This window comes from Ranitomeya imitator, chromosome 1, assembly GCF_032444005.1.
Source record: "Ranitomeya imitator isolate aRanImi1 chromosome 1, aRanImi1.pri, whole genome shotgun sequence".
Taxonomy (NCBI): Eukaryota; Metazoa; Chordata; class Amphibia; order Anura; family Dendrobatidae; genus Ranitomeya; species Ranitomeya imitator.
Window position 1 is genome coordinate 1,219,484,139 of NC_091282.1, and position 25,180 is coordinate 1,219,509,318.

Here is a 25,180-nt window from a genome sequence, read left to right on the forward strand (position 1 = left end):
AATCATCTCCCAATCTCTTCATACCATGCACTGTCCTCCCTCCCCCACTGCATCTAGTTCACTCTCTGACTTTGAACCAGTTACAGAAGAAGAAGTAAGCAGGCTCCTTGCATCTTCTCGCCCGACCACTTGCACCAGTGACCCCATTCCGTCACATTTCCTCCAGTCCCTTTCCCCGGCTGTCACCTCTCACCTAACAAAAATATTCAACCTTTCCCTCACTTCCGGTATTTTTCCCTCCTCATTTAAGCATGCCATCATACATCCATTACTTAAAAAACCATCCCTCGACCAAAACTGTGCCGCTAATTATAGACCTGTCTCTAATCTTCCCTTCATCTCTAAACTCCTCGAACGCCTGGTCCACTCCCGTCTTACCCGCTATCTCTCAGATAACTCTCTTCTCGACCCTCTTCAATCTGGTTTCCGCTCTTTACACTCTACTGAAACTGCCCTCACTAAAGTCTCTAATGACCTACTAACAGCTAAATCTAATGGTCACTACTCCATGCTAATTCTCTTGGATCTCTCTGCAGCATTTGATACTGTGGATCATCAGCTCCTCCTCACTATGCTCCGCTCCATCGGCCTCAAGGACACCGTTCTCTCCTGGTTCTCCTCCTATCTCTCTGACCGATCCTTCACTGTATGTTTCGCTGGTTCCTCCTCCTCTCACCTTCCCCTTACTGTTGGGGTTCCTCAAGGATCAGTCCTAGGCCCCCTCCTCTTCTCTTTGTATACTGCCCCTATTGGACAAACAATCAGTAGATTTGGCTTCCAGTACCATCTCTATGCTGACGACACCCAACTATACACTTCTTCTCCTGATCTCACGCCTGCCTTATTAGAAAACACCAGTGATTGTCTTACCGCTGTCTCTAGCATCATGTCCTCCCTCTATCTGAAACTAAACCTGTCAAAAACTGAACTCCTCGTGTTTTCTCCCTCTACTAACCTACCTTTGCCTGACATTGCCATCTCCGTTTGCGGTTCCACCATTACTCCAAAGCAACATGCCCGCTGCCTTGGGGTCATCCTTGATTCTGACCTTTCATTCACCCCCCACATCCGATCACTGGCTCGCTCTTCTTACCTGCATCTCAAAAACATTTCTAGAATTCGCCCTTTTCTTACTTTCGACTCTGCAAAAACTCTTACTGTTTCACTTATTCATTCTCGTCTGGACTATTGTAACTCTCTACTAATCGGCCTTCCTCTTACCAAACTCTCCCCGCTCCAATCTGTCCTGAATGCTGCTGCCAGGATCATATTCCTCACCAACCGTTACACCGATGCCTCTACCTTGTGCCAGTCATTACACTGGTTACCCATCCACTCCAGAATCCAGTACAAAACTACTACCCTCATCCACAAAGCGCTCCATGGCTCAGCACCACCCTACATCTCCTCTCTGGTCTCAGTCTACCACCCTACCCGTGCCCTCCGCTCCGCTGATGACCTCAGGTTAGCATCCTCAATAATCAGAACCTCCCACTCCCGTCTCCAAGACTTTACACGTGCTGCGCCGATTCTTTGGAATGCACTACCTAGGATAATACGATTAATCCCCAATCCCCACAGTTTTAAGCGTGCCCTAAAAACTCATTTGTTCAGACTGGCCTACCGCCTCAATGCATTAACCTAACGATCCCTGTGTGGCCTATACTAAAAAAAAAAAAAAAAAATTAATTAACTGGTTCATGCAGCTTTACATGAACACCCAAGCCTTACACTATGGCTGGTCCGAATAACTATAGCAATTGTTACCATCCACCTCTCGTGTCTCCCCTTTTCCTCATAGTTTGTAAGCTTACGAGCAGGGCCCTCACTCCTCTTGGTATCTGTTTTGAACTGTATTTCTGTTATGCTGTAATGTCTATTGTATGTACAAGTCCCCTCTATAATTTGTAAAGCGCTGCGGAATATGTTGGCGCTATATAAATAAAATTATTATTATTATTATTATTATTCTGGAAATGGCCAAGCTTGCCACAGTTGTAACACTTGACATTTTTGTTCTGTCCCTCTGGTGTGGTTGTTCGCCCAGGTCAGTGCCCGCCATCAGAGGGGCTGTCTTCCGCACTCCTGGCTGGGACTCAATCCCTTTTGCTACTGTGAGCAGGACATCCATTGCTATTGACCTGTACTTGGGTCTGGCCACTGTCAATGGTTTCCTGATTGGTTCCCTTAGTCCATGCACAAAAAACTGTGCCATCATCTGCCTGTGCATCTGGTCATGAATGGTGAAGCCCAGATCTTGATTTACCTGCATCACTCTGCCATGAAACTTCTCCACAGACTCTGTTTTGTCTTGGCTAATGTCCTGTAAGCTGAGAGCTTGCCCTGCCAATCTACCCTTGGCCCACTCTGTGAGCTGCACAGTTAGCTTTGGTCCTGACTCACAAGTGTGCACATGTAATACTGTGGGCAGGGAGGTCTTCACCCTCTTCTCCAGATATCATAGCAATGGCTGTGCTGTGCTTGGGACATAAAAGGTGCTCTGTGTGGGAAGCACTGGATACAGAGACACCATGCTGTTTGGCTTAGGTGTTGGCACAGCCGGTAACGAAGGAGGAGAAGAGAGGCATGGAAGAGGGAGGAGTGAAGGAGGAGGAGGAGAGAGGAGTGAAGGCGGAGGAGAGAAGAGTGGAGGAGGGAGGAGTGAAGGAAGAGAGAGGAGTGGAGGAGAGAGGAGTGAAGGAGGAGAGAGGAGTGGAGGAGAGAGGAGTGAAGGAGGAGAGAGGAGTGAAGGAGGAGGAGAGAGGAGTGGAAAAGGGAGGAGTGAAGGAGGAGGAGAGAGGAGTGAAGGAGGAGGAGAGAGAAGTGGAAAAGGGAGGAGTGAAGGAGGAGGAGAGAGAAGTGGAAAAGGGAGGAGTGAAGGAGGAGGAGGAGAGAGGAGTGACAAAAGAGGAGAGAGGAGTGAAGGAGGAGGAGGAGAGAAGAGTGGAGGAGGGAGGAGTGAAGGAAGAGAGAGGAGTGGAGGAGAGAGGAGTGAAGGAGGAGGAGGAGAGAGGAGTGACAAAAGAGGAGAGAGGAGTGAAGGAGGAGGTGGAGAGAGGAGTGAAGGAGGAGGAGAGAGAAGTGGAAAAGGGAGGAGTGAAGGAGGAGGAGAGAGGAGTGGAGGAGGGAGGAGTGAAGGAAGAGAGAGGAGTGGAGGAGAGAGGAGTGAAGGAGGAGAGAGGAGTGGAAAAGGGAGGAGAGAGGAGTGAATGAGGAGGAGGAGAGAGGAGTGGAGGAGGGAGGACTGAAGGAGGAGAGAGGAGTGGAAAAGGGAGGAGAGAGGAGTGAATGAGGAGGAGGAGAGAGGAGTGGAGGAGGGAGGACTGAAGGAGGAGAGAGGAGTGGAAAAGGGAGGAGAGAGGAGTGAAGGAGGAGGAGGAGAGAGGAGTGGAGGAGGGAGGAGTGAAGGAGGAGGAGAGAGGAGTGGAAAAGGGAGGAGAGAGGAGTGAAGGAGGAAGAGGAGAGTGGAGTGGAGGAGGGAGGAGTGAAGGAGGAGGAGAGAGGAGTGGAAAAGGGAGGAGTGAAGGAGGAGAGAGGAGTGAAGGTGGAGGAGAGAGGAGTGGAAAAGGGAGGAGTGAAGGAGGAGGAGAGAGGAGTGGAAAAGGGAGGAGTGAAGGAGGAGAGAGGAGTGAAGGTGGAGGAGAGAGGAGTGGAAAAGGGAGGAGTGAAGGAGGAGGAGAGAGGAGTGAAGGAGGAGGAGAGAGGAGTGGAAAAGGGAGGAGTGAAGGAGGAGGAGAGAGGAGTGAAGGAGGAGTGAAGGAGGAGAGAGGAGAGGAAAAGGGAGGAGTGAAGGAGGAGAGAGGAGTGAAGGAGGAGGAGAGATGAGTGGAAAAGGGAGGAGTGAAGGAGGAGAGAGGAGTGACGAAGCAGGAGTGAAGGAGGAGGAGGGAGGAGTGAAGGAGGAGTGAGGAGTGGAAATGGGAGGAGTGAAGGAGGAGAGAGGAGTGAAGGTGGAGGAGAGAGGAGTGGAAAAGGGAGGAGTGAAGGAGGAGGAGAGAGGAGTGAAGGAGGAGGAGAGAGGAGTGAAGGAGGAGGAGAGAGGAGTGGAAAAGGGAGGAGTGAAGGAGGAGGAGAGAGGAGTGAAGGAGGAGTGAAGGAGGAGAGAGGAGTGGAAAAGGGAGGAGTGAAGGAGGAGAGAGGAGTGAAGGAGGAGGAGAGAGGAGTGGAAAAGGGAGGAGTGAAGGAGGAGAGAGGAGTGATGAAGCAGGAGTGAAGGAGGAGGAGGGAGGAGTGAAGGAGGAGGAAGAGATAGAGGAGTGAAGGAGGAGGAGGAGGAAATTCTTCCTCCTTTTGTGTAGCTTGGGAGGGCATCACTGAGCACAAAAACACTTATCCACAAGGTAACTTCTCAGCTTTAACCCCTTAAGGACAGGGTGATTGTTTATTTTGTTGTCTCTTTTTTTATCACATTATTAACCCCTTAGTGACAGAGCCAATTTGGTACTTAATGACCGGGCCAATTTTTGCAATTCTGACCACTGTCACTTTATGAGGTTATAACTCTGGAACGCTTCAACGGATCCCGCTGATTCTGAGATTGTTTTTTCGTGACATATTGTACTTCATGTTAGTGGTAACATTTCTTCGATATTACTTGCGATTATTTATGAAAAAAACGGAAATATGGCGAAAATTTTTAAAATTTTGCAATTTTCAAACTTTGTATTTTTATGCCCTTAAATCAGAGAGATATGTCATGAAAAATAGTTAATAAATAACATTTCCCACATGTCTACTTTACATCAGTTCAATTTTGGAAACCAAATTTTTTTTTGTTAGGGAGTTATAAGGGTTAAAAGTTGACCAGCAATTTCTCATTTTTACAACACCATTTTTTTTTAGGGACCACATCACATTTGAAGTCATTTTGAGGGGTCTATATGATAGAAAATAATAAAGTGTGACACCATTCTAAAAACTACACCCCTCAAGCTTCTCAAAACCACATTCAAGAAGTTTATTAACCCTTTATGTGCTTCACAGGAACTGAAACAATGTGGAAGGAAAAAATTAACATTTAACTTTTTTTTGCAAACATCTTAATTCAGAACCATTTTTTTTATTTTCACAAGTGTAAAAACAGAAATGTAACCATAAATTTTGTTATGCAATTTCTCCTGAATACGCCAATACCCAATATGTGGGGGTAAACCACTTTTTGGACGCACCGCAGAACTTAGAAGTGAAGGAGCGCCATTTGACTTTTTCAATGCAGAATTGCCTGGAATTGAGATTGGACGCCATGTCACGTTTAGAGAGCCCCTGATGTGCCTAAACAGTGGAAACCCCCCACAAGTGACACCATTTTGGAAACTAGACCCCTTAAGGAACTTATCTAGATGTGTGGTGAGCACTTTGAACCCCCAAGTGCTTCACAGAAGTTTATAACGTAGAGCCGTGAAAATAAAAAATCGCTTTTGTTTACACAAAAATGATCTTTTCGCCCACAAATTCTTATTTTCACAAGGGTAACAGGAGAAATTAGACCACAAAAGTTGTTGTGCGATTTCTCCTGAATACTTCGATACCCCATATGTGGGGGTAAACCACTGTTTGGGCGCACCGCAGAGCTTGGAAGTGAAGGAGTGCCGTTTTACTTTTTCAATGTAGAATAGTCTGGAATTGAGATCGGACGCCATGTCGAGTTTGGAGAGCCCCTGATGTGCCTAAACAGTAGAAACCCTCCACAAGTGACCCCATTTTGGAAACAAGACCCCCCATGGAACTTATCTAGATGTGTGGTGAGAACCTTGAATGCCCAAGTGCTTCACAGAAGTTTATAATGCAGAGCCGTGAAAATAAAAAATATTTTTTTTTCCACAAAAAAGATTTTTTAGCCCCCAAGTTTTTATTTTCACAAGGGTAACAAGAGAAATTGGACCCCAAAAGTTGTTGTCCAATTTGTCCTGAGTATGCTGGTACCCCATATGTGGGGGTAAACTACTGTTTGGGCGCACGGCAGAGCTCGGAAGGAAGGAGCGCCGTTTTGGAATGCAGACTTTGATAGAATGGTCTGCGGGTATTTGTTGCGTTTGCAGAGCCCCTGATGTACCTAAACAGTAGAAACCCCCCACAAGTGACACCATTTTGGAAACTAGACCCCCCAAGGAACTTATCTAGATGTGTGGTGAGAACTTTGAATGCCCAAGTGCTTCACAGAAGTTTAGAATGCAGAGTCGTGAAAATAAAAAATATTTTTTTTTTTACAAAAAAGATATTGTAGCCCCCAAGTTTTTATTTTCACAAGGGTAACAAGAGAAATTGGACCCCAGAAGTTGTTGTCCAATTTATCCCGAGTACGCTGATGTGCCATATGTGGGGGTAAACCACTGTTTGGGCGCACGGCAGAGCTCGGAATGGAAGGAGCGCCTTTTTGGAATGCAGACTTTGATAGAATGGTCTGTGGGCATTATGTTGCGATTGCAGAGCCCCTGATGTACCTAAACTGTAGTAACCCCCCACAAGTGACCCCATTTTGGAAACTAGACCCCACAAGGAACTTATCTAGATGTGTGGTGAGAACTTTGAATGCCCAAGTGCTTCACAGAAGTTTTGAATGCAGAGTCGTGAAAATAGAAAATATTTTTTTTTCCACAAAAAAGATATTGTAGCCCCCAAGTTTTTATTTTCACAAGGGTAACAGGAGAAATTGGACTGCAATAGTTGTTGTTCAATTTATCCCGAGTACGCTGATGCGCCATATGTGGGGGTAAACCACTGTTTGGGCGCACTGCAGAGCTCGGAAGGGAAGGAGCGCCTTTTTGGAATGCAGACTTTGATAGAATGGTCTGTGGGCATTATGTTGCGATTGCAGAGCCCCTGATATACCTAAACTGTAGTAACCCCCCACAAGTGACCCCATTTTGGAAACTAGACCCCCCAAGGAACTTATCTAGATGTGTGGTGAGAACTTTGAATGCCCAAGTGCTTCACAGAACTTTAGAATGCAGAGTCGTGAAAATAAAAAATATTTTTTTTCACAAAAAAGATATTGTAGCCCCCAAGTTTTTATTTTCACAAGGGTAACAATAGAAATTGGACCCCAGAAGTTGTTGTCCAATTTATCCCGAGTACGCTGATGCCCCATATGTGGGGGTAACCCACTGTTTGGGCGCACGGCAGAGCTCAGAAGGGAGGGAGCACCATTTGACTTTTTGAGCGCAAAATTGGCTGTCGTGTTTGGAGACCCCCTGATGTACCTAAACAGTGGAAACCCCCCAATTCTAGCTCCAACCCTAACCCCAACACACCCCTAACCCTAATCCCAACCTGATCCATAATCCTAATCACTAACCCTAACCATAATCACAACCCTTACCCCAAAACAACCCTAATGTCAACCCTAACCATAACCCTAATCAAAACCCTAAATCCAACACACCCCTAATCCTAATCTCAACCCTAACCTCAAACCTAACCCTAATCCCAATACACCCCTAATCACAATCCTAACCTTAACCCTAATCCCAAACCTAACCCTAATCCAAACCCTAACCCTAATGCCAACCCTAACCCTAATACCAACCCTAATCCAAACCCTAACCCTAATCCCAGCTCTAACCCTAACTTTAGCCCCAACCCTAGCCCTAACTTTAGCCCCAACCCTAACCCTAGCCCTAAGGCTACTTTCACACTTGCGTCGTTTGGCATCCGTCGCAATCCGTCGTTTTGGACAAGAAACGGATCCTGCAAATGTGCCCGCAGGATGCGTTTTTTGCCCATAGGCTTGTATTGCCGACGGATCGTGACGGATGGCCACACGTCGCGTCCGTCGTGCACTGGATCAGTTGTGTTTTGGCGGAGCGTCGGCACAAAAGAACGTTCAATGAAACGTTTTTTTGTACGTCGCATCCGCCATTTCTGACCGCGCATGCGTGGCCGTAACTCTGCCCCCTCCTCCCCAGGACATAGATTGGGCAGCAGATGCGTTGAAAAACTACAGCTGCTGCCCACGTTGTGCACAATTTTCACAACGTGCGTCGGTATGTCGGGCCGACGCATTGCGACGGCCCCGTACCGACGTAAGTGTGAAAGAAGCCTAACCCTAAATTTAGCCCCAACCCTAACCCTAAATTTAGCCCCAACCCTAACCCTAAATTTAGCCCCAACCCTAGCCCTAACCCTACCCCTACCCCTAACCCTAACCTAACCCTACCCCTAACCCTAACCCTACCCCTACCCCTAACCTACCCCTAACCCTACCCCTAACCCTACCCCTAACAATAACCCTACCCCTAACCCTACCCCTAACCCTACCCCTAAACCTACCCCTAACCTAACCCTAACCCTACCCCTAACCCTAACCCTACCCCTACCCCTAACCTACCCCTAACCCTACCCCTAACCCTACCCCTAACCCTACCCCTAACCCTAACCCTAATTATAGCCCCAACTGCTGTTCTCCTGCCGGCCGGCAGATGGAGACAGATGGCGGGCGCACTGGGCTTGCGCCCGCCATGTTCTTCTGCCGGCGGCCAGGAGGAGCAGCAAGAGGATCCAGGGACACAGGTGAGTATTGTAGGGTCTCCGAATCCCCCTATTTCTCTGTCCTCTGATGTGCGATCACATCAGAGGACAGAGAATTACACTTTACTTTTTTTTTTTTTTTTGCGGTCGCCGGTAAACAGTTAATTACCGGCGATCGCAAAACAGGGGTCGGTAAAACCAACCCCGATCATGCTCTTTGGGGTCTCGGCTACCCCCAGCAGCCGAGACCCCAAAGATTCTCCCGGTGCCGGCCGGCGGGCATGCATTTTGAAGATGGCGGCGCCCGCCGGGAGACACGAGGAGCATCGGGGGAGCTAGGTGAGTATTGGGGGGTCACCTGGGACCCCTTTTCTCTGTCCTCCGATGTGCGATCACATCGGAGGACAGAGAAATTAAAAAGAGATCGCTTTTTTTTTTTTTTTTTGCGATCGCCGGTAAACGGTTAATTACCGGCGATCGCAAATGCGGGGTGGGTTAAAAAAAACCCAAATCATGTTCTCTGGGGTCTCGGCTACCCCCGGCAGCCGAGACCCCGGAGAAAATCGGCCTCTGGGGGGTGCTATGTACTTTTTCCACAGCGCCGTTAATTAACGGCGCTGTGGTTTAAGTACCCTTAGCGGCCGCCGTTAAAAGGCGTATCGGCGGTCGCTAAGGGGTTAAATAACATTTTTTAATATTTTAATCAATTCTAGCTCTCTAGGGTTTTTATGGATGATTATAGCTTTAAATGACATCGTTACATTTACCAATAAATATACTGAAAAACGGGGAAACAATTGCAAGTAGGATGAAATGGGGGAAAAAGATACAATACCCACAATGTTTTGTGGGTTTTTCTTTTTACCTTGAAATAAGATTCTCGAAATTATGGCGATAGGAGACTTGTTTCTTTATTTATTCTTTTTAATTACATGGTGAGAAAAATTAAGCAATTTGTAAAAATAAAAAAAAGGTTATTGTTTGTTTTGTGATTTTACGAGACCCGTATATTCTCTGCTCCAATATCTACACAGTGGAGACAATTCATGTGTGAACCAAATAGTAAATACAATGTGGCGTCTACCTGGACTTCAGCTTGAGCAGACATGCCACAGATCAGCTAGAAGCACCTAACTGCCTCAATCTGCATGTATCGACTGGGAAAGCAATAACCAAAAACCAACCAAAATGAGAGCCCATCAGCTGACCCAGAAAGAGATCACCCTCGCTGTGTTCTAGAGAGTCGCAGAATTATTGGGCTTTGATTGCGCTTCGCAGTCATACCGCCATATGGCACCGCTCAAAGAAAACTGAGCGCGAAGGTGCAGCTCTATGTATTGAGAAAAACGTGGGAAGTCCCCTCTCCGGTCAATCTCTTGGTGAGTGTAACAATGGCCATTCTTCCAGGATCTAGCTGACGCCATCTTAAAGAAAAGCAGCATAATGGCTACCATTGCTCTGTACTCCCGCTCACCACAGAGAGTGACAGGTGAGGATCACGTGAATTCTAAGTACATAGTGCAATATAATACCATGGTTACAATATATTAAGAAGATAGAAATTTTCATGGCAGTGCTTCTTTCATTATCGTAGGGAATCTCGGATATCAACCCCACCACAGTGATATTGCATAATACTAACGGCACCATGTGATTTCTCATCACACTAGGATCGGGTCGGGTTTCACGAAACCCAACTTTGCCAAAAGTCGGCGATTTTTGAAATTGTCTGATCCGTTTCGCTCAACCCTACTGGTAACAAGTAGACATCATGGATTTTGTACTCATGTACTGTTAGGTCATGTCCTGCAATGAGGGTCTGCGTAGCCTGGGTACACCTGATCACTGGTTAGGTTGCCACTGCTGTTTCGGTCGTGGTTATAGTGCACACAGTTGTCTTTGTGATTGTCTGAGAAGCTGTTGTCACAGTGGGAGTGGTAGTGGTGGTGGCCACTTTGGCGCTAGGTGGGACTACTGGTGTCTTTGGTCTGGTCAGCTTTGGAGCAGTGTCCCTGAGCTTCTTTACATTTAAAGCGTACCACCCTTTGTCACTGAGATGTCTGGTGTATGTCACACGATCACCGGGGTAGAGGTCCCTGTCCGTGTGTCCTTCTCTGAGGTGAGACTCCACATTTTTCCTAAAAACAAAGATCTCAGAGTACAGGCCTGGCTCTTTGATAAATCCCCAACCTCCTTTTCATTTGAAGGCTACCACTGCGCCCTGCTTCAGCGAGGCCTGATTGGTCTATCGGTCCTTGCTAACCTGAGCCTTAGTGCAGCGCCCCAGAGACCTGGTCGTTGCAGTATGACACTCTGTCGCTAAGGGGAGTGGCGGTACGTCTGATAGCACTAAGGAGTTCTCCTGACCAGGTATCACCAGAACACATTACACTTCACACTCCGGCCACTAGGGGGAGAAAAAGGCTTTATTTATTGGGCCACTCCTCACACTGGTAAAACTAGGGGCTGGGGAGGAAGTTAGTCAGAAGCTGACTGGGTTGGATTCAGGCAACATCCCGTGGCAGGGTGTGTTGCAGGGAGAAGGCACAGGGGGGTCCCTGTCAGGCGTGGGAACCTGGCAGGAGCCTAGCGAACAGAACAGAACGTAACGGAACCGCGCCTGCACACCCTGCGGCGGTATCCTGAGAAAGAGACACGAAGGGAAGGATATTGTGGAACAGTGTAAACGAGATCAAGCACAAAGGAGAGCCAGTAAGAGTCGTGCCGAGAGAGAGAGAGGCAACATCTTACTGAGGCGCATAGTCGGTGGCCGGAACACCGTAGGAGTAACTGACTTCAGGCCTTACTTCAAACTCCGCCGGACAGTTAATTATAGGTTGGCTGTCTACCTTAAATTTCCTAAGAAGACATAGGGGGCAACATTGGGAGAGGGGAGTCTCTAGGGTCCCGGAAGACCTCCAAGCCTTCCCGTCATACGGGTGCGTCCTAGCCAAAATATACCTGGGGGACGAGAAACTAGTAACATCTGGAACTAAAGAGAAAGAGAGAGAGAGCTATAGAGAACGAACGAACGAGAACAGCAGTTGTGAGGACTATTCCGAATGCTCAGCAGGGTAGGACTACAACACACAGGCGCTAGTGGTAGGCAACGATTTCCATCTGCGAGGGAAACTCTGGAAGTGCCCATCGGACCGGCCGGTCTCAGACAGCCCTGTTAAACGTACTCTGGATTGTGGATCCTGAAACTGTCAGTAAAGAGGTAAAGAGACTGCAACCTTGTGTCCTCGTTATTGCCTGCACCTCTCACCATCGCCACCTACACCACTGGGAAGCCCTGGGGACATACTTCACCTGTGGGAAGGTATACCATCCAGCTGCCATTCCATCACCCCAGCGGACCCCATAGCAGCGTCGGTCGCCCTGACCGAACACCACAGGTGGTGTCACGAACCCCTGACAGACTAGTTACCACCTTTATTGGACGCCCCTTAGCAGGGTCGCGGACCGGGTCTAGCCACCGTGACAACCTCAGAACCGAACCAGAGAGGCCCGGTACCGAAACGCGTGGCCCTGTGTCTGGGGGCGATCCATTAGCGTATAGGTCCCTTTCACCAAAGGCTTTGCGCCGGGCCTGGTACTCCTCCTCTTTCTCCTTCCATTTACAGACAAGCTGCTGTGGTTACTCCTCCCAGCTCAGGACCTCCATAACCTCTCCTGCCTTCCTTTCTGCCCCGGGGAACCCCATAAGATCTGTCCCAGGGTTCACCCAGCGATACACAGTTCTTTCAGCATATACCTCACCTGGCAGACTGGTGAGCATGATTGGGGCCTTCATGAAATGTTCCATCCCCGTGGCCTGGTCCCATTCCCCCAGGATCTGAATCCGTCCGGATCCATAATGGGGTGGTGCAGCTAGCGGGCCCACTAGGAGTTCCTCGGCTACCAGGGCAGGGTCGGTCTCCTTACCTGCCACTGCGGTGTCTCCGCTGCCATTCTGCTCTGCTGGAATCAAGGGCTGTCGGACGGGACGCAGTTCCTGCAGCTTTTCTCCTTGCGCTTCCTTCCACATGATCTCAGCGTTCAGCTGCATCCACAGGAGCTGGTCGGTGAGTTCTTCTACTCCGGCTTTCAGGAGTTCAGGGACGGCTGGTGACGGCTCGCCGCGGCTTACATCCAGGTGGCTGGGGGAGTTCTCTGCTTCCACCCCACGCTCTGGTTCTGGGCTGCTCGCCATGTCGTCCTCCACATTGCTCTAGCGTTCTCCTCTGGTTCCGGCTCTCTCCTGCGGGGGCAGAGCTTCTTATTTCTCTTTCTTCCGCCATTCAGGATCAGGAGGCGGATCTTAGTTGCTGATGGGCATGTCCGCATACTACAGTAGTATTTGGAGAGGGCGGCCATTATTTTCGCGCTACACAGTTAGTTCCCGTCCACGATGACGCACTTGTCTTTTCCAGCGCTCCTCGTGGCGCTATAATGGCGGCAGTTTTGGTGGCAATTCACAATGCACAGTCTCTCAACACAACACAATCTCTAAGGCGCACATGACCCGATTCTCAGGGTAGGTTCTTCCTGTTCGTGACGCCAAGATGAGTCGCCCGCCAGGGCCGTGGGGTACCCGGTACTGGGTCCGGTGTTCACAGGGGGATGTCATGGTGGTGACCCGGTCCGTGGCCCTGGGTGCCCATGTGAAAGGGATAATTGAATAAAGTTTATGTTCGTGACGCCACCTGTGGTATTCGGTCAGTGGGGACCGACACTGCTTTAAGGAGTCCTCTGGGGTGATGTTATGGCAGCTAGATGGTGTAACTTCCCACAGCTGAAGTATATCCCCAGGGCTCCTGGTGTGTAGATGGAAGATGGTGAATGGTGCAGTAAAGAACGAGGACACAGGTTTGCAGTCTCCTTACCTGGTTTACTGAAGACTTCAGGCAGCCACAGTCCAGGGCACCAGAGATCACAGGGCAGGCAGGGTCCGGCCAGCTTGGAAGCGAATCCAGAGTCCCCTTTACCAGGTGGAGTTAAAAGCCTTCCTCTAGCGCGGTGGTGTTGTAGTCCCTTATTGCCTATGGCTTCAGATAAGGTCCTCACAGTTCTACTCTCTGTCCCCCATATAGGATAGGACAATACCTGTATGACAGGTAACTCGAGCCTTTTTACAGGGACTCTATCATGCCCGAGGCTCTTTGTGGTTCTGTGTCTTCAGGTGTGTGTGGCGGACAGGTAACTTGCAATTCAGCTATCCTGCCGGTCTCTGATGTAAGCCTTAGAGTCCCTTACAACCTCAGTGTGCTGGCTACCGGTTATCTGCGCTCTGCCAGGGAAACAGTCTGCTCGCTGCTGTCCTCTCCCTGGTGTCTTTGCCTGTGCCTCGCTCTCCTTCACTCTTACTGAACGATGTCCTTTCCTTCTGTATGTCCCTTTCTCCAGGTGCTGTAGTACTTCAGACCACACGGCCCCTTCAGACCTTCTGACACTCTATGTCAGTCTGCTCTCTTCTGTCACTCTGACAATCTGACCTCTCTTTCCCTCCAAACCCCAATATATGGGGAGTCACTCAGGAATAGGATCAAAAGCTCCCCCTTCCCCTTGTGGCCTGGAGTGTGAACATGTTGTGTGCATGGTGATTACTGATTACCTGATAAATGATATCCTTCATCGCTTCCAAGCGTAACATCACTCTCCCCGTGAGGAAATCAATGCTACTATGACGACTAGACCCTGTGGCGCCACATAAGTATTATACATACCGTAAACTAATAGTGTAACATGATATCTTTATGTTTTTAGAACTCTAGTATGAGATTTTATATCCGTCTCTTCTCTCTGACCTCCATCCTCACCGCTTTGATGTTTATAAATCTCTTCTATTCATACACTTTTATCGACATTATACTAACATGAAAGAAAGGTCAAGAAAGCTGGGAGAGAGTTCACGCCAAGAGAGAACAGATTAAGTTGTTGACATCCCAAATAGTGGAGAATAAATCAAAGTCACAAAATGGAACGAAGCTTATTACAAGAGACTTGGCATCAACTTTGTTCCATCATGTAATATTGTTTTATTTTCCATTTTTTCGTATGTCAATAAATGTCCCCAGCAAAAGGTGAACCTGAATCTGTAGAACATGGCCCAGTGGAGAGGACATCCTGTCAGTCATGGCAGATCACGGTTGCATCTCACTCTGCACTGGTGAGTGACAGGCGGGCGCGACGCTGCGATCTCACTAATGGACGTATAAAGGAACCACCTGAATATACGAGGAGATCAATCATAGTAACATAGTAACATATTTAGTAAGGCCGAAAAAAGACATTTGTCCATCCAGTTCAGCCTATATTCCATCATAATAAATCCCCAGATCTACGTCCTTCTACAGAACCTAATAATTGTATGATACAATATTGTTCTGCTCCAGGAAGACATCCAGGCCTCTCTTGAACCCCTCGACTGAGTTCGCCATCACCACCTCCTCAGGCAAGCAATTCCAGATTCTCACTGCCCTAACAGTAAAGAATCCTCTTCTATGTTGGTGGAGAAACCTTCTACAGACACAGAGAATGCCCCCTTGTGCCCGTCACGTTCCTTGGTATAAACAGATCCTCAGCGAGATATTTGTATTGTCCCCTTATATACTTATACATGGTTAGTAGATCGCCCCTCAGTCGTCTTTTTTCTAGACTAAATAATCCTAATTTCGCTTATCTATCTGGGTATTGTAGTTCTCCCATCCCCTTTATTAATTTTGTTGCCCTCCTTTGTACTCTCTCTAGTTCCATTATATCCTTCCTGAGCATCGGTGCCCAAAACTGGACACAGTACTCCATGTGCGGTCTAACTAGGGATTTGTACAGAGGCAGTATAATGCTCTCATCATGTGTATCCAGACCTCTTTTAATGCACCCCATGATCCTGTTTGCCTTGGCAGCTGCTGCCTGGCACTGGCTGCTCCAGGTAAGTTTATCATTAACTAGGATCCCCAAGTCCTTCTCCCTGTCAGATTTACCCAGTGGTTTCCCGTTCAGTGTGTAATGGTGATATTGATTCCTTCTTCCCATGTGTATAACCTTACATTTATCATTGTTAAACCTCATCTGCCACCTTTCAGCCCAAGTTTCCAACTTATCCAGCTCCATCTGTAGCAGAATACTATCTTCTCTTGTATTATTATATCTCTTGATATTAATCCCTGATATCTGGAGGAGGTCTAATGACAATCATACTAGGTGATGAAGAAGGGGGCTACAGAATTTATAAGAACAGCCCACCAGGAATCGGAGACTGCAGAAATGTCTACTACTTCTAACAACAAGGAAAACTTTCAACAATGTTCCAAAGGTGATTCCCGCTCAGGATCTGGTGAATTGAATGAGGGGCAGAAGTCAAGAGCTGTCGGAAACACAAGAGGACCGAGGAATCCTCACCACTGCACTGTAGGCAGAAGAGCCCGACTCTACAGACCAAGATGGACTCCTTCCCGCTGACAGAGAAGGAGGAGCAAAAGATTCAGCAGATCGGGGGGGGGGGGGGGGGAATGGACCCTAATAGTGATACTCGGGCCAGTACCGAGTAGTGGCGAGCACGTTCACTCCTCACTAGACCCTAACAGAAGGAGTCAGAGGCTACAGGACATGGCGCAGCTGGGCCAGCACCCTGTCAGAAGATGAATGACCTGTTTGTGGCCGACTCCAAGGGTGCACTATCGTCTGCTGCCAAATCTGATATCAACTCTTACGCCAATGTAACTTTTCCCAGCACATAAACATATTTTATTGCTTTGATATTCACTATTTCCACATCTTTCACTTTATCAGTCATCATGTTCCAGTGAAAGTCCATTGCATCACTGTGTTATAATAATGGGCTGTGCACTGTACGGCGACGGGATGGTGGCAGGTAACACAGGTATAAAAGAGCCGCACGTCCCCAGGAAATTCACCTCAGAACACGTCCTTGTGCCGTCTGCTTCCTGACATCACGGGAGAAGAACATCGCTGCGATCTACAACATGCAATCTCATAGCGGTCACTGCTCCTGTGATCCCGGTAAGTCTCCGTCTGGAGTCATTGTATGCGGTGGTGAGAGTCAATGTGTCAGGGGAGAGCCGGGGTCTATGGGGAGAATCCGAGTATGGCGGCTCAATACGAAATTCCAATAGAATTATTTAGTTTTTTTTTTAAATTTATGTAAATTGAACATAAATTCAACAGCGTTTTAGCTGCCAACATCAATAAAGCTTTCTTCATTCATCACTTGCCCATCTTCTGTCAAAATCGGTTGCTGCATATGCAGAGCGCATCAGCTGAAAAGAGTTAGTCATCGGCTGCTGCGCTCTGCATAAGCAGCAAATGAACTGTCAAAATTGTCACAATTTAGGGCTATAATCTACGATCTGGGGTCTGAAAAATGTTAGGCAGTCTATTCAAAATTCTAAATAATGTATAGGGGGTTTTCCTATCTCCAAGATCATATCCCAATGTGTAGTAGGTGTAATAATAATAATAATATTAGCAGATACCTCCAAGTTTAAATCTAGTATACTTCTTCTGATTGGCTATGTCACATGGTTGCGATAACTAACAGCTAACTAACTGTCACTATATGAATGGTCATAACCATGGATATCTAAGCTACTGCAATGGGCTGCATATAGGGAAAGTGACATAGCTAATCAGAAGAACTATACTACATTTATAATTGGAAGTATTTGCTAATATTATCATTATTACCCTTTTCAATGTAGAGTTTGCTGAAATAATTAGCTGACGCCATGTCCCGTTTGGAGAGCCCCTGATGCGCCTAAACAGTGGAAACCCCCCACAAGTGACCTTATTTTGGAAACCACACCCCTCAAGGATTTTATCCAGGGGTATATTGAGCATTTTGCTCCCACAGGTACAACACAGAATTTGATAACATTAGATCGTCATATTGAATATGTCGTAATTAGTGTTGAGCGCACCTCTCCATTACTAACTCCTGGGCTTGATGTCAGCTGACATTACAAGCTGAAATCAACCCAGGGCAAGTGGAAAGAGCTGGGCAAAGCTCCAGAATTGGTGCATCTAATGTATGCGCCTTATTGGGGGCAGCTGAGGACTGCTATTTTTAGGCTAGGGAGGGCCAAATGTCAATGAGCCTTCCCAGCCTGAAAAAACGAAGCCACAGCTGTCTGCTTTAGCTTTGCTATTTGTCAAAATTAAGGAGGACTCCTCAAATTTTTTTAAATAATTAATTTAAATAATTTTTTTTAAAAATAGCGTTGAGGCCCCTCTATTTTTTTATAACCAGCCAAGATAAACCAAACAGCTGAGGGCTGCTGCCTGCAACTGTCTGTTTTACCTGCACTTGTTATCAAAAATAGAGGGGATCCCACACATGTTTTTTATTATATATTTTTTTCAACATTGTTTGCCGGCCAAGCACAGCCATGTTAATACTTGACATGGCTGTGATGGGGCTGGAAGCGCCCATATAGGAAAAGATTGTTGATTGGCTGGGCTGCAGCATTTTAACATGCTTATTGCTTTGTTCTTGTTGCCGAACCCAAACAGTGGCACAGACTGCTGGGAGAAGTCCATAATCAGGGTCTATGCACAGACACTAAATTTAAAGAGATTTATTATGCTCTACAAAGGTTACAACACAGGCACACCTGACTTCTCACACTTCCAGTACAGATCCCATCTCTTCCCAAACTGCACAAACCCCTCATACTGCTGATACGCCAATACTGAGCCGCTGCTGCCGTATGTGTCCCTAAATGTAAGGATGTCTTCTAAGTGACCACTGAACATTTACCATAATATCTTTCTGCATTTCTCTAAAAAGTAATAATATCCCCTGATTCCCCCACAGTTCCCCCACACAGTGTGATGCTACCACACATAGTATGATGGCCTCCACAATCCTCCACAAACAATATAATGGCCCACAATGCCTCTTATATAGTACTAGATGGTTGCCCGATTCTAACACATCGGGTATTCTAGAATATGTATGTAGTTTATTTATGAAGATTTAAGAATAATGCAAAAAATACACAGGATTTTCCAGGTAAAATATATACATTATCAGTGAAGCCGTGTTTATTCTCTCCCTCACAGACTGTCCTCTATGTTATTCTCTCCCTCACAGACTGTCCTCCATGTTATTCTCTCCCTCACAGACTGTCCTCCATGTTATTCTCTCCCTCACAGACTGTCCTCCATGTTATTCTCTCCCTCACAGACTGTCCTCCATGTTATTCTCTCCCTCACAGACTGTCCTTCATGTCATTCTCTCCCTCACAGACTGTTCCTCCATGTTATTCTCTCCCTCACAGACTGTCCTCCATGTTATTCTCTCCCTCACAGACTGTCCTACATGTCATTCTCTCCCTCACAGACTGTTCCTCCATGTTATTCTCTCCCTCACAGACTGTCCTACATGTCATTCTCTCCCTCACAGACTGTTCCTCCATGTTATTCTCTCCCTCACAGACTGTCCTCCATGTTATTCTCTCCCTCACAGACTGTCCTCCATGTTATTCTCTCCCTCACAGACTGTCCTCCATGTTATTCTCTCCCTCACAGACTGTCCTACATGTCATTCTCTCCCTCACAGACTGTCCTCCATGTTATTCTCTCCCTCACAGACTGTCCTCCATGTTATTCTCTCCCTCACAGACTGTCCTCCATGTTATTCTCTCCCTCACAGACTGTCCTCCATGTTATTCTCTCCCTCACAGACTGTCCTCCATGTTATTCTCTCCCTCACAGACTGTCCTCCATGTTATTCTCTCCCTCACAGACTGTCCTCCATGTTATTCTCTCCCTCACAGACTGTCCTCCATGTTATTCTCTCCCTCACAGACTGTCCTCCATGTTATTCTCTCCCTCACAGACTGTTCCTCCATGTTATTCTCTCCCTCACAGACTGTCCTACATGTTATTCTCTCCCTCACAGACTGTCCTACATGTTATTTTCTCCCTCACAGACTGTTCTCCATGTTATTCTCGCCCTCACAGACTGTCCTTTATGTTATTCTCTCCCTCACAGACTGTCCTACATGTTATTCTCTCCCTCACAGACTGTTCTCCATGTTATTCTCTCCCTCACAGACTGTTCTCCATGTTATTTTCTCCCTCACAGACTGTCCTCCATGTTATTCTCTCCCTCACAGACTGTCCTCCATGTTATTCTCTCCCTCACAGACTGTCCTCCATGTTATTTTCTCCCTCACAGACTGTCCTACATGTCATTCTCTCCCTCACAGACTGTTCTCCATGTTATTCTCTCCCTCACAGACTGTCCTACATGTCATTCTCTCCCTCACAGACTGTTCTCCATGTTATTCTCTCCCTCACAGACTGTCCTCCATGTTATTCTCTCACTCACAGACTGTCCTACATGTTATTCTCTCCCTCACACACTGTCCTCCATGTTATTCTCTCCCTCACAGACTGTCCTCCATGTTATTCTCTCCCTCACAGACTGTCCTCCATGTTATTCTCTCCCTCACAGACTGTCCTCCATGTTATTCTCTCACTCACAGACAGTCCTCCATGTCATTCTCTCCCTCACAGACTGTCCTCCATGTTATTCTCTCCCTCATAGACTGTCCTACATGTTATTCTCTCCCTCACAGACTGTTCTCCATGTTATTCTCTCCCTCACAGACTGTCCTACATGTTATTCTCTCCCTCACAGACTGTCCTCCATGTCATTCTCTCCCTCACAGACTGTCCTCCATGTTATTCTCTCCCTCACAGACTGTCCTACATGTTATTCTCTCCCTCACAGACTGTCTTCCATGTTATTCTCTCCCTCACAGACTGTCTTCCATGTTATTTTCTCCCTCACAGACTGTTCTCCATGTTATTCTCTCCCTCACAGACTGTCCTCCATGTTATTCTCTCCCTCACACACTGTCCTCCATGTTATTCTCTCCCTCACAGACTGTCCTCCATGTTATTCTCTCCCTCACACACTGTCCTCCATGTTATTCTCGCCCTCACAGACTGTCCTCCATGTTATTCTTTCTCTCACAGACTGTTCTCCATGTTACTCTCTCACTCACAGACTGTCCTCCATGTTATTCTCTCCCTCACAGACTGTCCTCCATGTTACTCTCTCCCTCAGACAGTCCTCCACGTTACTCTCTCCCTCACAGACTGTCCTCCATGTTGTTCTCTCCCTCACAGACTGTCCTCCATGTTATACTCTCCCTCACAGACTGTCCTCCATGTTATTCTCTCCCTCACAGACTGTCCTACATGTTATTCTCTCCCTCACAGACTGTCTTCCATGTTATTTTCTCCCTCACAGACTGTTCTCCATATTATTCTCTCCCTCACAGGCTGTCCTCCATGTTATTCTTTCTCTCACAGACTGTTCTCCATGTTACTCTCTCACTCACAGACTGTCCTCCATGTTATTCTCTCCCTCAGACTGTCCTCCATGTTATTCTCTCCCTCACAGACTGTCCTCCATGTTATTCTCTCCCTCAGACAGTCCTCCTTGTTATTCTCTCCCTCAGAGACTGTCCTCCATGTTATTCTCTCCCTCTTAGACTGTCCTCTTCTAGTATGCCTCTTATAATATGATCCCCAAAATCTCCAAAACACAATATAAGAGCCCATACAGCTTCCCACACAGTATGATGGTCTCCACAAACCTCCACAAACAATATAATGGCCCACAATGCCTCTTATATCGCATGATCCCAACAATCTCCACCACACAATATGATAGCCCCTACAGCTCCCCACACCGTATGATGGTCTCACAGTCCCTTATACAAAGTAAGATGCTCAAACACTAAATTTGATGGGCGCACACCCTCCCATACAGTATAATAGCCCCCACACAGTATAATGGCCCAACAGCCTCCTACACAGCATGATGGACCCACAGCTCCTCACATAGTATGGTGACCCTACAACCTCCACCATGTAGTATGGCCACCCCATCATCCCCCGTCATAGTATGCTGACCCCGTTGGCCATCCACACAGTATGATGGACCCCACAATCACAACACAGTGGAATGTCCCCAGAGACCCTCACACATAGTATGATGTCCCCTGCAGCCTTCAACCAAGTATTATGGCCCCCACAGCCCCTCACAGTGTATGATCATCCCTACAGCACCCCACACATAGCATGATGGCCCAAAGAGCTGCCCACACCCAATATGATAACCTCTGTACATAGTATGATGGTCACCACAGCTTCCCACACAATAAGATAGCCCTACCGTCCCTAGCATACAGTAAGATGGCCCCCACAGCCTTCCACACAGTATTATGGCCCCCACGGCAACTCACATAGTTTGATAATCCCAGCAGCACCCAACATTAAGTATGACAGCCCCCCAGTGCTCCACATAAAGTATTATAACCCCTGCACCAAGAATGATTGCCATCACAGCCTCCCACACAGTATGATGGCCCCACAGTCACCAACACATGGTAAGATAGTCCCACAGCCACTCAAATTATGATGGGTCCACAGTCCCAAACACACAGTATGATGGTTCCCACAGCCTCCCCAACAGTATAATGGACTACCCACTTCCTTACATAATATGATGGTCCTCACAGCCTTCCTTACACAATATGATGCCACGCAGCCTTAACCACACAGTATAATGTCCTCCACATCCTCAAACACAGTATTATGGCCCCACAGCCTCCAACTCAGTATGATGGCTCCATAGTCGCCCACACACAGTATAATAGCCCTACCAGCTTCCCACACAATATAATGGCCCCAAAAGACCCTCAAACAACACTATGATGCCTTACAGTCCCCATTACAACAATATGATGGCCCTAACATCTCCACACACACATATTATGATGACTCCCATATCCACTCCACACATAGTAGGACAACAGCCACAGCCCTTGACTACAGTATGCTGCCCTCACAGCAATTCCACAGCCCACACAGTATAATGACTCCCACTGCAAATGATGGCTCCACAGTAGTCCCCATCACACAGAATGATATACCCAAACAGGCTCAGACTGGCCCACAGGGTAACAGGGGGATCCTCCGGTGGGCCCCTGTGCAGACCTGGGCCCCCAACTTCACTGTATGGGCAATACTTGGCATAATTCACTTGATTCTCTCTCTGTGCAGAAAAAAACAGCATCTCATCATTCAGTAACCAAACTACTCAGTTTATTAATAAATAGAGATAGAAGTAAATTTGTGACAAGGGAAGTGTAATATTTCTATGCAGGTGAAATGTGGGCCCCCTAAAGTCAGTTACTGGTGGGTCCCCCAGTCTGACACTGTACCAAAATACGCATACAAATGCTGTGTGATTTTAACTAAAAAAACGAACACAATATACTTACCTAACCCCAGATCCTCGTTCACCAGCGCACTCAGCGACTTGGCACAGTCGAACGAAAAAGTTGGCAAAGTTTTAATTATGATGAAATCTTACTACTTGTGCTGGGACTCTGATGCCCTGTGCATGATCCTGCCGTGCTGTAGACCACAGGACGAAAGTGTCCTGCAGACTACAGGACGGAGAGAAGGAAGCCCAAGACTCTACTGCAGATTTTTACGCTACTGCAATGCTATGGTCGCCGATAAAGTTAATAGTGAACGCTACATTATGCTACTGCCTTTGGGGTCTGTAGAAAACTCTGAGCATTTAATGTACCGTATTTTCGGACTATAAGACGCACCGGACCATAAGACGCACCCCAAATTTTCAGAGGGAAAATAGGGGGAAAAAAATGTCAAACAGGGGTCCGTCTTACAGTCTGAATTCAGCTTCCCAGGGAAGGGATCAGTACAGGTGGAGGAGTGGTCACAGGGGTCGTTCCATGGTCCAGGCTGGTGCGGTCATGGTGCTCTGCGTTGTGGCGGTGCTCTGTGCTGGGGTGGCAGCAGGGCTCTGTGCTGGTGCAGCATTGGGGCTCTGTGCTGGGTCGGCAGCGGGGCTCTGTGCTGCGTGGGGGCTCCGCCGGCATTTCGTCAAAGCCTGGAAGCCCCCGCAGCTCTGTTGTTACGATGCAGTGGCCTCCGGAAAAATGGCCGCTGTAGCAGTACATGCTCAGATTCAGATTTCGGCAATGAGATCTCATCCCAAGATTTCAGGACGAGATGTGAATCTGAGCATGTGCAGCCACAGCGGCCATTTTCCCGGAGGCCACCTCATCACAGCAACAGAGCTGTGGGGGCCTCCGGGTTTGATGAAATGCCGTTGGAGCCCCCCACACAGCACTGAGCCCCGCTTTCGCTCCAGCACAGAGCCCTGCTGCCGCTCCAGCACAGAGCCCCGCTGCTGCACCACAGAGCACCGCCACTGCGGCACCAGCCTGGGAAGGGAGGCTGCATCAGGACCGCCGCCACCAGGACCGCCACCACAGGATTTTTAAGTATATTCTGACCATAAGACGCACCCCCATTTTCCTCCAAAATTTTTGTGGAAAAAAATGCGTCTTATGATCCGAAAAATACGGTACATTTGATGCACATAGAATAAAAATGTCAACATTTCCTTGTCATACTTGATTGTACAGCCGAATTGGAATTTTGGCAAATTTTCGCATCGCGAATAATGATAGAATATGAATTGCAGCTACTTCTTTGGGACTTACTATTGAAAATATCAGCTTGTCTCTAAGACAACTGCAATGTATAAATGTATCATCTGTTCATCTCTTTCATTGCTTTCAGTGGGTTTTATTTAGCAGTTATATAATAGTTTATAAAGTTTCATCGCTCACTACAAGCAGAATTACAACCTTACACGTATGTGTTTTATCATCCAATTGTAGAGCCTCAGCTGCTGGTGGTCACTAAAGACTTCAATCTGAAGATCGGACCAGTTCCGAAAGCCTATCTTGATGATTTTAATGCAAGAACGCCGGTGTGTGGGAAAGTGAATAATATCAGTAAGATTGCCTGCAGTCCTGATGGCTCCCTGTTCTGTGTCCGGGATGGAGATCTCTACACGGGGCCATTGCCTTCCAATAAAGACACCGACTGGTTTTGTGCTGCCAGAAGAGTCGGGAAATGCGGATGGGATGAATTTAAGATCATTTTTTTCCATCCGAATGGAACTTTCTATGGAGCAACATGTAATGGAGACTTGTACAAGGGTCCGAAGCCTGACAACGAAAACGTATGCTGGCGCGACTGCGTAGCCACCAGAATCGGGTGTGGAAACTGGAACCAGTACGAAGCTCTGTTCTTCCACCCAAATGGCACTCTGTATGCTGTGTGCAAAGATGACAGCTTCGTGAAGGGAAATCCACCAACCGCACCCGGGAATTGGCTGGCATCAACGACTAAAGTTGGGACCGGAGGCTGGCTGAGACTCACCCACTTCATGGCTTTCAGCCCTGATGGGAATCTGTGGAGTGTGGATAAGAATGATGGAAAGATCTATAAAAAGTCACCTCCAGTTCATGAGAACGACAATTATGTGGGTTTTGCTGAAAATTTGGGATTTAACTATAACATTTATAAATTTCTTTGTTTTAGATAATATCTGTAGCCTTAAGGACTGCAGCTTCCCATTACATCTTTTTTCCTGCAGCTTCCCTTTACGGATTATTTCCTGCAGCTTCCATTTACTTCTTATTTCCTGCAGCTTCCATTTCCTTCTTATTTCCTGCAGCTTCCCTTTACTTCTTACTTCCTGCAGCTTCCTTTTGCTTCTTATTTCCTGCAGCTTCCCTTTGCTTATTTCCTGCAGCTTCCCTTTACTTCTTACTTCCTGTAGCTTCCATTTTCTTCTTAT

General features: G+C 47.3%; 1 protein-coding gene and 1 pseudogene across 1 annotated transcript; both read left to right on the plus strand.

The window, feature by feature from the left end:
* Window positions 1–2,586: 2,586 nt before the first annotated feature.
* LOC138657182 (cilia- and flagella-associated protein 251-like) lies at window positions 2,587–3,213 on the plus strand. The gene has a single exon (XM_069744796.1). It carries the CDS (start codon window positions 2,587–2,589, stop codon window positions 3,211–3,213), a length of 627 nt encoding a protein of 208 aa, XP_069600897.1.
* A 516-nt stretch (window positions 3,214–3,729) lies between these two features.
* LOC138657189 (high mobility group nucleosome-binding domain-containing protein 5-like) lies at window positions 3,730–4,260 on the plus strand (annotated as a pseudogene).
* Window positions 4,261–25,180: the final 20,920 nt, after the last annotated feature.